Here is a 16,487-nt window from a genome sequence, read left to right as displayed (position 1 = left end):
TATGGGAAGCAGTTAGCAGGAAATTCCAGGTATTACTTTGACGTCATCACGCTTAGCCAATCACCGGCCGTTCTGGGCGTTCTCAGCCAATCAGAGGCAGCCACGACCTAGCAGATTCTCGCTCCCGCCAAAAGTTTTGGCGGGAGCCCCACTCTTGTTTGGCCTGCCGACGCGAGTAGCCTACACCTACGCTCTAGCTCCTACGCTCTCGACAACGTGCTCAGCCTAGTGTTCGCGGAGGAGCACCTGCTGATGGCCACCGCCACCCACCCAGCCCACACTCTCCAGGCCATCCACCGCCTTGCGGAGCAGGACTACACCACCATCAAGGAGAGGCTTGTCAGGGAGTTGGTCGACATCGTCAGTCCAACCCCTACGCGGGAGGCAGCTGCTGATCAGGGTGGCAATCAGTACTTCTGCTATGATGACCTCTATGGGCCTTCTACTTCCACCACCCCAGCCAACAAATCTACGCTGGAGGAGGCCATCAAGCTGGAGGTCATCAACTGGGCCAGGACCAGGGACCACGTCGTCAGGAAGGAGCAGTTTCCTGCCGGCCACCGCGACGCCTGGGTGAAGTTGTTTGTCAAATACAACACCTCCCTGCCCAGTTCCGCTGCCGCTGAGAGGTTGTTCAGCACCGCCGGCAACATCCTCCGCCCCAAGAGGTCCTCCCTGACTGCCAACAACTTTGAGCAGTTGGTGATGTTGAAGGGCAACAGCGAGCAGTTCAAGACATTCCTCAAGGAGGACCTCAAGAAGGGCGCCGACACCGACCTGGAGTAGGAGGCTCAAGACTGCTTCAGTTGTAATTTTTTTTTGTGTTGGGAAGAAATTTATTTTGTGAAAGTTAATAAATAATGCTGTATTGTCTAGTTTGTTTAAATTTAACTTTTTTTCAGTTTGATGTTTATTTTTTGAGGGAGAAATTCATTTATTAAATAAGTTATGTATTTTTGAACTTAAAAAAGGTATTAAAAGACTCTAATTTACTTCTATTCTTAAGTTAACCGAAATAAGAGAGAAATAACTTAAAAAGTGTGTTATGGGCCTTTAAAAGCATTTTTTTATTATATAATTATAGAGTTTTTTAATCTACCGATACCGAATCTATACCGATCGGTAGATTTCTGAAAAATCTACCGATCTACCGATACCGATTGGACGCGGCTCGCTACCGACTACCGATACCGGTGGTAGATTTTTCTACAGAATCCCAGCTCTGTTATTTTCTCATCAATTCGCTTAGAGGGGCCTTTAAGAAACATGATCCCCGCAGCTATCGCGTTTTAACTAATATTTTTGCACCTAGGCGACCGGGCAGTAAGCGACCCCTTTCAACAGCCCTCTTCACCTCAGTTGTATCGCAGCTGAAGGGAGTCGATAAGGGCAGTAACGAAGCCGAAGTACACACGTTCCAAGACGGCAAGGAGCGGTAGTCTCAGCCCCTTCCACCTCCGAGATCGACAATTTAGAAAAGCCAAAAAGGAGACCAATCGAGTTCCCATAAGTGTTTTTTTCTTAGGTTCATGGTACAGAAGGGTCCAACTACCACCAGGGTCATATAATTACTACTAGAAATCCCCAGAACTCCAACGAAAACCTTGTCAAATATGTGAGGTTGGGCGCCGGAATGCTTAAGAATGTGGCCCTCTGGTGTCTCGTCTTTAAACCCCCCCCCCCCCCCCCCCCCCGAGGCCACTGACCGGGCGGGACGCAGCGCCGAAAATACTCCCGAGGCATGGCTGATGTAATTGGAGAATTTGCATCGGCTCGTCAGGCTCATTACCGAGGCCTCCTCCGGCGACGGGACATTTTTCGCGAGGCACCGCAGGCGAAGTGAGCCAATACACACACACACACACACACACACACACACACACACCAGTTAAAGATATGTGCCAACTGGAGTTACGGAATCTATCATGTTTATCATTGGTTACACACACACACATACACACACACACACACACATCAGTTAAGGATTGTGCCAGCAGGTGTTACGGAATCTATCATGTCTATCATTTGTTACACACACACACACACACACACACACACCAGTTAAAGAATATGTGCCAAGAGGAGTTATGGATTTAATGATTATCAATTGCGTAAACTAGGTGTCAATAACAGAAAAAAAGCACATGTTGGTTTGGTGAGGCTTATCAGGCACTGTAAAGGTTCTGTTGTTGAGTTGAATATGATGTTCGAATCACTAGCTTAAAATAACTGCCCCCTTTTCACATGTAGTTTGCTTGATCTCTTTAATTCAATAAGAAAGTATAACTAATCCTGAAGATGCAGACCAAGGGAATCAAGACACCTCTCCACACCCGAAATTGACCTCTCTTTTGGCTACTCTTTACTTTTGTGGGAGCGGCGAGTAGCGGGCTTTTTTTGTACTCTTTTTGTTGCCCTTGAGCCGCGTCCTTCGATGTAAAAAAAAATAATAATGAAACACTCACGCAAACTCTTGATATTTTATTCATACAGTAACACCTTAAAGACTAACATAATTATAACAGAAGAAATCAGTGAGTGTATGAAACAAAGGAAACACGAGCTTGCTGACCCACGCCCCTAAAAAGGAGAGTGGGTAGTATTGGCAGGGAAGGAAGTATAACACGTCGAGGCCTTCATACAGTAATAGCACTTGATTTCAGCCATATAACAGCGGAAACCAGTGTATGAAAATAGAGAGAATATGAGCTCTCTGACCCAACCATACCGCCCCACCCACTAACACTAAAATGGGGTAGTATTGGCTGGGATAAGAAAAAAGTATGTCGAGGCCTTCATACAGCCATTTAACAGCGGAGGTCAGTGTATGGAAAAGAAGATGTGAGCTTTATGACCCAACCTTACTGCCCCCACCCCCTAAAAACGAAAATGGGGTAGTATTGGCTGGGATAAGAAAAAAGTATGTCGAGGCTTTCACACAGCAATAGCACTTGATTTCAGCCATTTAACATCGGAGGTCAGTGTATGAAAGAAAAAATGAGCTTCCTACCCAAACCTTACTGCCCCCACCTCCGAAAAACGAAAATGGGGTAGTATTGGCAGGGGTAAGAAAAAGTACTATGTCGAGGCTTTCATACAGTAATAGCGCTTGATTTCAGCCATATAACATCGGAGGTCAGTGTATGAAAGAAAAAATGAGCTTCCTACCCAAACCTTACTGCCCCCACCTCCGAAAAACGAAAATGGGATAGTATTGGCAAGGTTAAGAAAATAAAATGTTAGGCTTTCACACAGCAATAGCACTTGATTTCAGCTATTTAACATCGGAGGTCAGTGTATGAAAGAAAAAATGAGCTTCCTACCCAAACCTTACTGCCCCCACCCCCTAAAAACGAAAATGGGATAGTATAGGCAGGGATCAGAAAAAAGAAAACGAGCTTGCTGCCCACACTCCGAAAAGGAAAATGGGTAGTATATTGGCAAGGGTAAGAGGAAATATGTTCAGGCCTTCATACGGTTATAACACTGATTTCAACTCGTGTGCCGCTACTTCTGGGCGGCTTGGCTCTATTTACACAGCATTTTAGGGAGGTGAGGCGAGGGGCTTGCCTAGCGACTGAGTGACTCCCTCCTTCTCTCCCTCTCCCTCTCACGCCCTCCCACTCTATCCTGTTTTCAAGTCGGACTCTCATTAGAAAACTTACTACGGCTTTCAAGTTCCACGTGTTTTCGAGTGTGTGAAAGTTGAAAAGTTGTATTATTCCCTCTTTTCTCCTCTCTCTCTCACTCGCTCTCCAAATTTGCAAAAGTTTGACACACACACACACACACACACACACACACACACACACACACACACACACACACACACACACACACACACACACACACACACACACACACACACACATTACGCTTTTCTGTTACTAAAAAAAAAAAAATTATGTATATATTCGAGTACATTAAAAAGAGATGAAGCCGTGTTTTGTGCATTGCCTGAAAAATTAAAAAGTTGCACAAAAAAAAAGTGAAGGTTTGCATTCGACTAATGTGCGCGTAATCTGGCGGTCTTCAAAGCCATAAATGTGGTTCTGTATATCATCACACACACACACACACACACACACACACACACACACACACACACACTCGCATTACGCACTTCTTTTGATCATGGATTATAAATTTAGTATATTCATGTTTACTTTTTTTTACTCTCATTCAATCGTCCATTTATCCATTTTATCATCGTTTTTGTGTTAATGGTTCGTACTATACTTAAAACTACATATACATATACATACATAATGCATAGGTGGGAAGAATATGTATACCGTGGGCGCCAAAGGGAAGCAACGAGAACCATGCATCTAGCTGTACCTGAGGGCATGGATGTGACTTGAATAACATTGATGATAACAGCAATAATAGACGTCAGTTTCATTTAATCATCTCACTTGGCAATACTCACTTTTCTCTTCTTACTTCCCACGGCTATTCGCGAAGGAAAGATGAAGACAAAAAAACCCACTCAGGAATCCCGAAATTTCCTCTTAAAACTTCCTACGCATCGCCGTCAGCCATTGCCACAGTTTTTCACTACTTCCTCCTTCGTCAGATGTTATTTTGCCTCCCAATGGTAACTTGGCGACCCTTCCCAGCATCCATCAGTCACCTGGCCCTCTCGTATCAACATCCTGACAGTCCATTGATTCTTAGGTTGCTTATATCTTAGCTAATAGCGAGTCTAGCCAGCGATCAGTTGTCACCCCTCACGGTCTATGGTTGAGCATGTGAAGGGAGGACTGGACGCAATTGTGAGGCGAAAACTTGTATATAGTAAATGGAAAACCTGAAGTACTGATGCTCTTTCTCTCTCTCGAACTCTCTCTCCCATCCTCTCGTACCCCAAACTTACGACACTAATTAAGCATTGCAAAAGAAGTCTGAGGTGTTTGTCGCGATTTTTAGTACTCCGCTTCTTTCTCAGAACTCTCCGTCCTTTTGACGATGCCGCTAGCCGTCAACAGCTAAAGGGGATATCACACTGGGCAAATTTTCCGTGGATCTTCAGTCAGACCACGATTTCCGCTGGCGTGGTTCTCCGACGTGTCCACGATCTTCCAAAGCTACGGTAGATTTCACCAAAGGACGACGGTATTACTCACCATCATCATCAGCAGCAATAACAAGAAACAAATGAGAACCACGCTAGCGGAAATCGTGGTCTGACTGAAGATCCACGGAAAATTTGCCCAGTGTAATAGCCCCTTAAGTCATCGTCTCAGTCTTTGTCCTCGCCGGTCCTTTCCCCGTCGCTCACTCGGCCCTTAAGTAGATGCTAACGAGAATGTTTCAGGCAACGGCTTTCTTGTTTGTAGATTATGTATTCAGCGGCCTCCCAGCAACTTTAAGGAGCTTACATTATACGAGGGGAAAGTTTAGAGCGTTGGTACTCTGAGTGTTTGTGTGTGAAGTTAAGTCTAAACTGCAATTACGCGCGTGAAAGTAATGTTGATAAAAACTTAGACCAGATGGAGTTTTTTTTACCCCTGGAAGTTCTCGTTTCTGAAGGCGACGAAACTCAAGCAGGGAAGCAGCCGGGAAGAATTTTAAGCATCCTCTGCCCTCTCCCTTATCTTACGGAGACGAGAAATTAGAGAAGTAAGGGGTAAAAGAGACGAGTTAAGAGGGAGGAGGAGGAGGAGGAGGAGGAGGAGGAGGGAAAGATACACAGAATAAGTTGTTTGATAATACCCGGGAAGAATTCTAAGCGTCCTCTTTCCTCTCCCTTATCTTACGGAGACGAGAAATTAGAGTTATGTAGAGAAGTAAGGAATAGAAAACGGCTTAAGGGGGAGCTACATTAGAGGGCGATATAAAAGGATAAAAAAAAGAGACGGACAGAAAGAATTGGAGTGTTTGATAATGTCCTTTCTCCTCTCCCTATGCTGTGTAGAGGAGAAATTAAAGAAAAATAATAAATGGAGAACAGTTTAACGGGGAACTATACTAGAGGGCGATATAAAAAGATAGAAAAAGAGAGACAGAATTGGAGTGTTTGATGATGTCCTTTTTTCCCTCCCTATTCTGTGTAGAGGAGAAAGCACAAACAGACAGACGGAATGGGAAAGATTAATACGGTAGTTGTTTTTCCTCACAATTATCGTACGGAGAGGAAAATTAAAGAAAAGTAAGGAATGGAGTAGACAGCTTAAGCGAGAGGTACACTTGATAACAATATAACAGGATCAGACACGCAGACAGACGAAATGGGGAAGATTAATATGGTAGTTGTTTTTCCTCAATTATCGTATGGAGAGGAGAAATTTAAGAAAAAATAAGGGATAGAATAGACAGGTTAAGGGCGAGAGGTACACGACTACAGAACGATATAACAGGATCAGAGACACATAGACAGACGGAATGGGAAAGATTTATACTCCTTTTTCCTCAGTTATCGTATGGAGAGGAGAAATTTAAGAGAAAAGTAAGGGATAGAATAGACAGGTTAAGGGCGAGAGGTGCTCAAGAGAACGCTATAACAGGATTAAGACACACACAGACAGAATGGTAGAGTTTGATAAGCGTCCACGAGGGGGATTGGACAATAAGACTTAGAGAGGTTCAGGATTTTCTTTGCCCGGAGTCTCTCGTCAAAGTTTCCCAGACAAATATGCAACTTTTTCTTCCACAGACTCTTGTGACACCTCAGCCCGCCCGCTCATCTGTCACCCACTTCAGGGATTAACTTTTGCCTCCTTTTATTTCCATTTTATTCCTTCTCTCTTGTTTCCTCACAGTGATCGGGGGAGATGTTGTCACGCTGTTTGTTTGGGAGAGATTTTGCGTCGTGTAAGACTCTTCCTGCAAGACATTTCTATTCTCTTGTCTTGTCTCGTCTCGTCTCTCTCTGTGTCTCTCTCTTTCTCTCTCGTCTCGTCTCTCTCTCGTCTCGTCTCGTCTCTCTGTGTCTCTCTCTCGTCTCGTCTCGTCTCGTCTCTCTGTGTCTCTCGTCTCGTCTCGTCTCGTCTCTGTCTCTGTCTCTGTCTCTCTCTCTCTCTCTCTCTCTCTCTCTCTCTCTCTCTCTCTCTCTCTCTCTCTCTCTCTCTCTCTCTCTCTCTCTCTCTCTCTCTCTCTCTCCACAGGAACCCACAGGATGTCCCCCCACAGTATGTTGACAAACCCCACAGACACATAAAGGACCCCCAAACCCCCTTCTCTCACACACACATACACTCAATATATCTCAGGTGTGTTGGTTATAATTTCCCTCAACAATGACAGTGAGTACAGAGAGGCGGGTGACCCTTTTGGTGTGATGTGGTGGATTTGTGAGCCTCTTGTGTTACCGAACTGCATGGTGCTACATAGTGTCTCCAATTGTACTCCTTTACTTGTGTTGTTTAGCATTGAAGAGACTCGTATAACATTACTTGTAGGGTGTAATGTTCTCAGACGCCAACGGTACTTCTTTACTTGTGTTGTTTAGCATTGAAGAGACTCGTATAATATTACTCGTAGGGTGTAATGTTCTCAGACGCCAACGGTACTTCTTTACTTGTGTTGTTTAGCATTGAAGAGACTCGTATAACATTACTTGTAGGGTGTAATGTTCTCAGACGCCAACGGTACTTCTTTACTTGTGTTGTTTGGCGTTGAAGAGACTCGTAGTTTAGTCCATTGGTAGGGTATAATGGGCTTCCTCTTCCCCGGGCACTGGATTAAAATGAAGCTCGAATATTCATGGCTTCGCTACCACCACTGTACATTAAAAGCATTTATTATAAACCTCAACTTTCCGCCCTCGTACATACAGCTCCCTAACACAAGACATGCATCCAACTTATCCTGGCCATTTTTCTTCCCTTCCCTTCCCTTCCTGACACCTGATTTTCGCATTTTCTGTTACTTTTTTTTCCTATCATTCATGGGTCCTGATTTTTGCTTTTTTCTGTCGCTATTTTCCCATTTCCCTCTCTCCTTTTTTTTCCTTCCTTTCCTGGCATCAGATTTTCGCTTTTTTTCACTTTTTCCTGTCACTATTTTTCCATTCCCCTCTCTTCTTTTTTTCCTTCCCTTCCTGGCATCAGATTTTTCCTTTCTTATGTCACTATTTTCCTATACCCTATGTTCTTTTTTTCCCCTTCCTTTCCTGACACCAGATTTTCGCATTTTCTGTCATTTTTTTCCTTCCTGGCACGATATTTCCCCCTTTCCTGTATCTCGTCACTTTCTTCCCTTCTTCCAAGCACCAGATTTTCGCATTTTCTGTTTTTTTTTTTCCCTTCCTGACATCTTATTTTCGCTTTGTCATTTTTTTCCCGTTTTCCTGGCACGAGATTTCCGCCTTTCCTCTTTCTCGTCACTTTTTCCCCTTCTTCCTGGGACCAGATTTTCTTCGCCCTTCCCGCGGACACTCACAACACTCAAGGTCCTCTCCATCCACTCCCGGCTTTGTGTCCGCTGCCAAGTCCGTCTTTACACCTTTATTTACTGTAGCGATCAGACCGACGAGTGGCGTCCTCTCCCATCCTCTCCCCCATCGGCACCACCAAGGAGGGAGGAAGAGGAAGGGAAGAGGAGGGTCAGGAGTGGATGAGGCGGCATGGCGGATGAGTTGCAGCCTCCTCAGTAGAGCATAATGTTCCCGCCCTTGCTGTCCGGCGCCTCCAGCTGAGTCTTCTTCTTTGGCTCGTATGTTCCGATAGCGATGATGGCGATGTTAGCGACGTGGACGAAGATAGCGACCACGACCAGCCTGCGGAGGAAGAGAGAATAGAGTGAGGAAGAGTGGGAAGGAGAAGAAGAAATGCTATATAGAACAAAAACGAAAATACAGTTGAAAGGCGAATGAAAATGAGGTAAAGATAGCGACCACGACCAACCTGCGGAGGAAGAAAGAATAGAGTGAGGAAGAGTGGGAAGGAGAAGAAGAAATGCTATATAGAACAAAAACGAAAATACAGTTGAAAGGCGATTGGAAATGAGGTAAAGATAGCGATCACGACCAACCTACGGAGGGAGGGAAGTATAAGGAAGGAGAACAATATAGAAACGTAATCCCTCTCGTCGTAAAGAACAAAACTCAAAACACAAACGAAAGAACAGAGGGGAAACTTGCCTAAGAAACAACATCCCAAACGAAAACGGGGATTAGCCAAGTTAGGTTAGCTTAAGGAGCAGCGTTTTTTTTTTTTTTTACAACAAAGGAGACAGCTCAAGGGCACAAAAAAAGTAAACAATAATAAAAAAAAAAGGTTGGAAATTGGCAATCATAGGAGGCTGAGTACGATAGTCTGGCAACGGCGCTGAGCTGTGACGCGCAGAAGTTACACGAGAGACTACGAGGAGCCACGGAAGGGGAGAGTCGATTCAACCACCACAAAGGAAACAGGAATACAAAGAAGGATCGGACTTTTGTTTCCACTTGATGAGACGCTGGATGATGAATGCTTCGTGGGAATGAAGACAAATTAACGCACTCCATAAAACAATCTCCATAAAGTCTTATTTATTTACACTCAACCTTAAGATAATAAAACAACGAATGGCAGTTAGAGAAAATCACCAAATGGATCTGATGGGAACAAAGAACGAGAGTCGGTTCCCTGTTTATGATTGTTATGTATTGCTCGCACGGGATGAATGTCTGATGCAGTGGTTAGCTTTTATAGCCTTTCATGTCCTGTGATCCGCGGGCCTCGGCTTCAATCTCCGCCGGAATAACTGCATGGGACACAGCTTGGTGGTGATGTTTAATACTGTGTGCTGTGTGTGGGTAAAACTAGGGCAGGGAAACTGTAGCGGCTCGGTTGCTCACAAGGCCCGTGTCACCGTGATGGAGGCTGCCTGTATTGACCTGGTAGTTAGCTTTTCAAATTACTATATGGCGGAGGAGGCTGTTTGACATGACCGGGTAGACAGCTTTCGGTAAATTTCTGTGGCAAGGGAGGCTGATTGACACGACCGGGTAGTTAGCTTTCGGTAAATTACTATGTGACAAGGGAGGCTGATTGACATGACCGGGTAGTTAGCTTTCGGTAAATTACTATGTGACAAGGGAGGCTGATTGACATGACCGGGTAGATAGCATTCGGTAAATTACTATGTGGGGAAGGAGGTTGACTGACATGACCGGGTAGATAGCATTCGGTAAATTACTATGTGGCAAGGTTGACTGACATGACCTGGTAGATAGCTTTCGATAAATTACTATGTGGCGAAGGAGGTTAACTGACATGACCGGGTAGACATCTTTCGGTAAATTACTATATGGGGAAGGGGGTTGACTGACATGACCGGGTAGATAGCTCTCGGTAAAATACTATATGGCGAAGAAGGTTAACTGACATGACTGGGTAGACAGCTTTCGGTAAATTACTATGTTGGAGGTTGACTGACATGACCGGGTAGATAGCATTCGGTAAATTACTATGTGGCAAGGTTGACTGACATGACCGGGTAGATAGCTGTCGGTAAATTACTATGTGGGAAGGGAGGTTGACTGACATGACCGGGTAGACAGCTTTCGGTAAATTACTATGTTGGAGGTTGACTGACATGACCGGGTAGATAGCATTCGGTAAATTACTATGTGGCAAGGTTGACTGACATGACCGGGTAGTTAGCTTTTCAAATTACTATGTGGCAAGGGAGGTTGACTGACATGACCGGGTAGATAGCTGTCGGTAAATTACTATGTGGCAAGGGAGGTTGACTGACATGACCGGGTAGATAGCTGTCGGTAAATTACTATATGGCAAGGTTGACTGACATGACCGACGAGATACCTGTCACCAAATTACCATGCATGTGCCAGGTAGCAATGAGTCTCCATCCACCTAGGGCGTGCATACAGGTACATATACATAATACAAGTACGTTTAACTGGCTGAGTAATTGGCTGAACTGACCGATTACCTGATTAGTATATAAACTCATTCACAACATAAAGATTTAAACACATTCCTATAATTCAGTATATAACTCATTCACAACATAAAGATTTAAACACATTCCTATAATTCAGTATATAACTCATTCACAACATAAAGATTTAAACACATTCCTATAATTCAGTATATAACTCATTCACAACATAAAGATTTAAATACATTCCTATAATTCAGTATATAAACACATTCACAACATAAGATTTAAACACATTCCTATAATTCAGTATATAAACTCATTCACAACAAAGATTTAAACACATTCCTATAATTCATACTGTTTATCCATATCCTTCATTACTTTAACAGATACGCTGAATTCGCCATGCAAAAGAATCCTACAAAATGTTAACCCAGCCGGCCTCGCAGTGGTCCTCTCCGATCCGCCCTGTCCCATCCCTCCCTCCCCGCCCCACCGCGTCTCCAAGGCAGGCAGCATCATCCCCAAACAAGCCACGGGCACAAAGGCGTGGGGACGGAACACACCCGCAAAGGACCGGAAGGGAGAGCCGGCCCGGAAAAGCGGACTTCTTTACATAAGACGAAAATGGGGCAAAACTTTTTTTTTAAATCTCATGGCGAAAGTTTTTGATGCATTATTTTGAGATGCAAATGTGAGAGGAGATAACATGTGGCTCATTTGAATTCCTCTCTCTTGGCACGCGTCCCTCGGCAGCTGCGACACGACCAGGTTAAAGCACGCAGCCAGTACGGTATGTTTTGTAGACTGGGAGACAGACACGCAGACAGTACGGTATATCTTATAGACTGGGAGACAGACACACACAGACAGAGGCAGAAAAATAGACTTCGACTGACAGGTAAACGAAAAGACTGTTCAAGCAATCATACCACGCTAATTTTTTAAATTTTTAAATCGAAGAAATTATCACGGAAAAACTCTAAGGCAGATAAAATATACTTTGAATGTCGGATAAATTAAAAGACTGGTCGAGCAATTATACCACGCTAGATATTTTAAGTCTGCAAATCAAAGAAATTATCAGTAGTAGAATTTTATCAACGAGAATATTGAATGCGAGGAGAAAATATGTTAACGAAATAGCATGCAAAATTCAGCTAGAGTTTTATTTCGTTAACATATTTTCTCCTCGCATTCAATATTCTCGTTGATAACATTCTACTACTGATAATTTCTTTGATTTGCAGACTTAGACTGGTCGAAGAATAATGAATGAGGAGAAAATATGTTAACGAAATAAAACTCTAGCTGAATTTTGTGCTATTTCGTTAACATATTTTCCTCGCATTCAATATTCTCGTTGATAAAATTTAAACTGAATTCTTTGATTTGCAGACTTAAAATATCTAGCGTGGTATAATTGCTCGACCAGTCTTTTTTCATTTATCCGACATTCAAAGTATATTTTTTTCTGCCTTAGAGTTTTTCCGTGACAATTTCTTCGCTGAATTTTGCATGCTAGTTGTTAAGTCACTGATCCAGAGGGTATATTTTTCTACCGACAGTTCCCTCCTTTATTGTGAAACTAGACCATTCGACCATCACCAGGCCTACCACTATACCATCACTACTCTCAACATTCGACCATCACTACCTCAAAACTTCAACCATCACCAACCGCTACACTCAACCATCACAATCTCCATTCGACCATAACCATCCCTGACAAAATACCATCACTACCCCCAAAATTCAACCATCACAAGCGCCTACCTCAGACACACATTAACGACATGAGCGCAATAACAAGATTCAAGTTCTCCTCGCTAAAGACCTAACAGCCCTCTCCCCCATCCCCCCATCCTGACAGCACGCCTCAGACACACAGTAATAACATCAAGCTCTTCTTATGGACCAATTACAGCGGCAAGAGAGGAGTTAATCATTTTAATCGTCATTTTTTCCCCTCTTGCCCGACATAAGCCTTCTTTCCCTCCCTCCTGTAACTACACCCGAGAGATGACACTCGCTGTATCCTCTTGTTCCTGTTCTTTCCTCTTCTCCTCTTACTCTCTTCTTCCTCCTCCTCTTACTCTTCTTCATTCCTACTCCTCCCTAATCTCCTTGAACCATACTGACTAACCCCTCCTCCTCCTCTTCTTCTCCTCCTCCTCTTCCTCTTCTTCCTCCTCTTCAGCTCCTCTCTCTCTTCTCTTCCTTCCCTCTTTATCTTCACTCTATAACTTCCTCCTCCTCCTCCTCAACTCTTCTCTCAGCCTTACTTTCTTTCCTCCTCCTCCTCCTCCTCCTCCTCCTCCTGTTCTTCCTCCTCCTCCTCCTCCTCCTCGTCACATCTCTCTTTCCCTTCCTCTCGGCTAGTCACTTGAGAGCTTGAGGGACACATCACCTGAGCACTCTCCTTGGGGATGACCTGAGTATTTCATCAGCTTACCTAACTTTCCCTCGCGTCGCACACACACACACTCACTCACTCTCTCACTCTCTCTCTCTCTCTCTCTGTTTTGACTCTATGCCTTTCTCTGTCTGTGTATGTGTTGTCTGTGTCTGTCGTTCTGTGTATCTATGTTTCTGTCGCTCCTCCGTCTGTCTGTGTCTGTCTGTCTTTGTCTCTTTATCCCTCTGTATGTTGCTGTGTGTTTCTCTTTCTCTAACTCTGACACATGTGCTCCGTCTCTCTCTTTCGTTCTATCTATCTATGTGTCTGTGTGTGTCTCTGCGTCTTTACCTCTGCCTATCTGTCTGTCTCTGTCCTTCCGTGTGTCTGTGTATCTCCGTATTCCTGTGTCTGTGTGTCTGTCTCTGTCCTTCTGTGTCTGGTTCTGTCTCTCTCTGTGTGTTTGTGTTTGTCTCTCTATCTGTGTTCGTCTCTGCGTCTTTATCTCTGCCTATCTGTGTCTGTCTCTGTCCTTCCGTGTGTCTGTGTATCTCTGTATTCCTGTGTCTGTCTCTCTGTCCTTCTGTGTCTGGTTCTGTCTCTCTCTGTGTGTTTGTGTTTGTCTCTCTATCTGTGTTCGTCTCTGCGTCTTTATCTCTGCCTATCTGTGTCTGTCTCTGTCCTTCCGTGTGTCTGTGTATCTCTCTATTCCTGTGTCTGTCTGTCTGTCTCTCTGTCCTTCTGTGTCTGGTTCTGTCTCTCTCTGTGTGTTTGTGTTTGTCTCTATCTGTGTTCGTCTCTGCGTCTTTATCTCTGCCTATCTGTGTCTGTCTCTGTCCTTCCGTGTGTCTGTGTATCTCTGTATTCCTGTGTCTGTCTTTCTGTCCTTCTGTGTCTGGTTCTGTCTCTCTCTGTGTGTTTGTGTTTGTCTCTCTATCTGTGTTCGTCTCTGCGTCTTTATCTCTGTCCTTCTGTGTGTCTGTCTATCTCTCTATTCCTGTGTCTCTCTCCCTCCCTCTCTCTCTAACACGCACACTCTTCCCCCAGTTCCTCCGCCAGCCGTTAATCATGAGACACCGTCGACACTCCCATCCCGAGATCAAATAAAAGTTCAGCGCTGGCAGTGTTTACCCGGGCAGGTCAGAGTAGTTAATTAGAGAGGACCTGAAGGGCGGCGTCTCGCTCTTAATGTAATCTGAGCTCCTGCCGCCTTTCCCTTGATTAAAACGACCCACTCTTCCTCGCTCGGGTTTTTCTTAAGTCTTGGTTCTTACGCCGGTACTTGTGTCGTCTGAAGTTTGTCATGTACTTGAGAATGTCTTGTCTGTCTTGGGTTTTGTGTTTCTTCGTCTGACTTGGATGAAGAAGGAAATGGTAAAGAACACGAAACAAGGAAATGAGAATGGCAAAAGAGGATTGAATAGGATATAAAAAGAAAGAGGGAAGGAATGAAGAGAAGAAGAAAGGAGAGGAAAAAAAAGAGGATTGAAAAGGATAAAATGAAAGAGGGAAGGGATGAAGAGAAAAAGGAAGGAAAGGAAAGGGAAAAGGGTAAAAAAAAAGGAAAATTTGAATATGGAAAAAGAAATAGGACATGAAGAAAGGAAAAGTAGGGGGAAAAGCAAAAGAAGGAAGGAAAAGTAGGGGGAAAAGCAAAAGAAGAAAGGAACAGTAGAAGGAAAAAGAAAAAGAGGGGAAAAGGAAGAGAAGGAAAAAAGGAAAATTAGAAAATGGGACAAGAGGAAATGAAAAGAAGGAAAGAATGAAAAGTAGAAGAAAAGGCAAAAGAAAAAAAGAACAGTAGAAGGAAAAAGGAAAAGAGGGGAAAAGAAAAAGAAAAAAAGAAAAATTGGAAAATGGGAAAAGAAAAAGGACAAGAAAGGAAAAGAAGGAAAGAAAAACATCTACTGTTCTGAAGGGAGAGGAAAACAGCAACTATCTACTTCTGAATATAAGTCCTAAATATCCATCCTTGAGAACTCTTCCTCTACTCCCTGATCAGTCATAACCATTCAGCAAAGTTCCATTCACTCCTATACAAAGCAAAGTTCCATTCACTACCTATACCAATCAAAGTTCCATTCACTCCTATACACAGCAAAGTTCCATTCATTCCTATACTAGACAAAGTTCCATTCACTCTTATACAACTCCCTCCCTCCCTCCCTCCCTTCAGAAAGATATCACAACTAACCCAACTCTCTTCAAGCACTCATAACTCACCCCGTTTTCCATTCCATTCTCTTTCTTATTTCGGGGTATCTTCGCTCTAAGATATTTACGGTTATGAGCCCTGGAATTAACTCTCTTATTTTTCCGCCTTACTGAAGCTACTGCAGTCTGGAATAAATAGCTGCTTTGAATTACCTAACTAATCCGATCTTTTTGCTACGTTTTGCTTTACGAGGCCAGCTGTGTGTGTGTGTGTGTGTGTGAGAGAGAGAGAGAGAGAGAGAGAGAGAGAGAGAGAGAGAGAGAGAGAGAGAGAGAGAGAGAGAGAGAGAGAGAGAGAGAGAGAGAGAGAGAGCGAGAGAGAGAGAGAGAGAGAGAGAGAGAGAGAGAGAGAGAGAGAGAGAGAGAGAGAGAGAGAGAGAGAGAGAGAGAGAGAGAAGAAAGAGAAAAAGAAAGAAGGAAGGAAAGGAAAGGAAAGGAGAGGAGAGGAGAGGAGAGGAAAGGAAAGGAAAGGAGAGGAGATTAAAGAAAAGGAAATGAATTACAAGCAGAGAAAGATGACTACAAAAACAAACATAAAATACTGGAAATACACATCCAGACTTGAGAAACTTGAAACTGAGTGAGAAAATAATAGCCCAAACGAGTTCGTGCCGAGAAACAACAACAACAACAACAACAACAACAACAACAACAACAACAACAATTCACATATAACACTGGTGCTGCCTCTACAATAAACCTTAACCAATAATACATCCCTGGCCTTCATTGATTACGAGAAAGCATTTGATCCGACTAAGACACCTCTCCTCCCGAATTTGACCTTGGTTTTGGCCACCTCTTCTGATTCTTTTATTATTATTGTTTTTTGTGTGTGTGCCCTTGAGCTGCCTCCTTTGTTGTAAAAAAAAAAAAAAAAAAAAAAATCGTGTAGGCAGGCATTCGGGAAGTGTCGGATATAGAGCAACGTTTCCAGATTGTCGTATTCAGCCAAAAACTCTCTCGTGGACCCCAATAACAAGATTCACTTATAATTTTCGTTAAGATAGTTATTTCCTGATGTTTCTTGGCAATAGTT

The 16,487-nt window shown here is 43.6% G+C and overlaps 1 protein-coding gene and 1 long non-coding RNA gene across 5 annotated transcripts in view; both read right to left on the bottom strand.

The window, feature by feature from the left end:
• Window positions 1-2,466: 2,466 nt before the first annotated feature.
• On the bottom strand, window positions 2,467-6,338 carry LOC126988764 (uncharacterized). Its single transcript, XR_007742515.1, has 2 exons — window positions 3,017-6,338; window positions 2,467-2,860 (listed from the first exon to the last, which is right to left on the bottom strand). It is a non-coding gene; the product is annotated as an uncharacterized LOC126988764 (long non-coding RNA).
• A 1,366-nt stretch (window positions 6,339-7,704) lies between these two features.
• Window positions 7,705-16,487, bottom strand: part of LOC126988763 (uncharacterized) — a 35,003-nt gene continuing 26,220 nt past the window's right edge. For all 4 annotated transcript variants that reach the window (XM_050847159.1, XM_050847160.1, XM_050847163.1 and 1 more), the window contains exon 6: window positions 7,705-8,722. In XM_050847159.1, the coding sequence (XP_050703116.1) occupies window positions 8,593-8,722 (130 nt within the window). In that variant the 3' untranslated portion in view covers window positions 7,705-8,592. The remainder of the gene's footprint in view (window positions 8,723-16,487) is intronic.

This window comes from Eriocheir sinensis, chromosome 70, assembly GCF_024679095.1.
Source record: "Eriocheir sinensis breed Jianghai 21 chromosome 70, ASM2467909v1, whole genome shotgun sequence".
Lineage (NCBI taxonomy): Eukaryota > Metazoa > Arthropoda > Malacostraca > Decapoda > Varunidae > Eriocheir > Eriocheir sinensis.
This window is presented reverse-complemented; position numbering and strand designations above follow the sequence as displayed.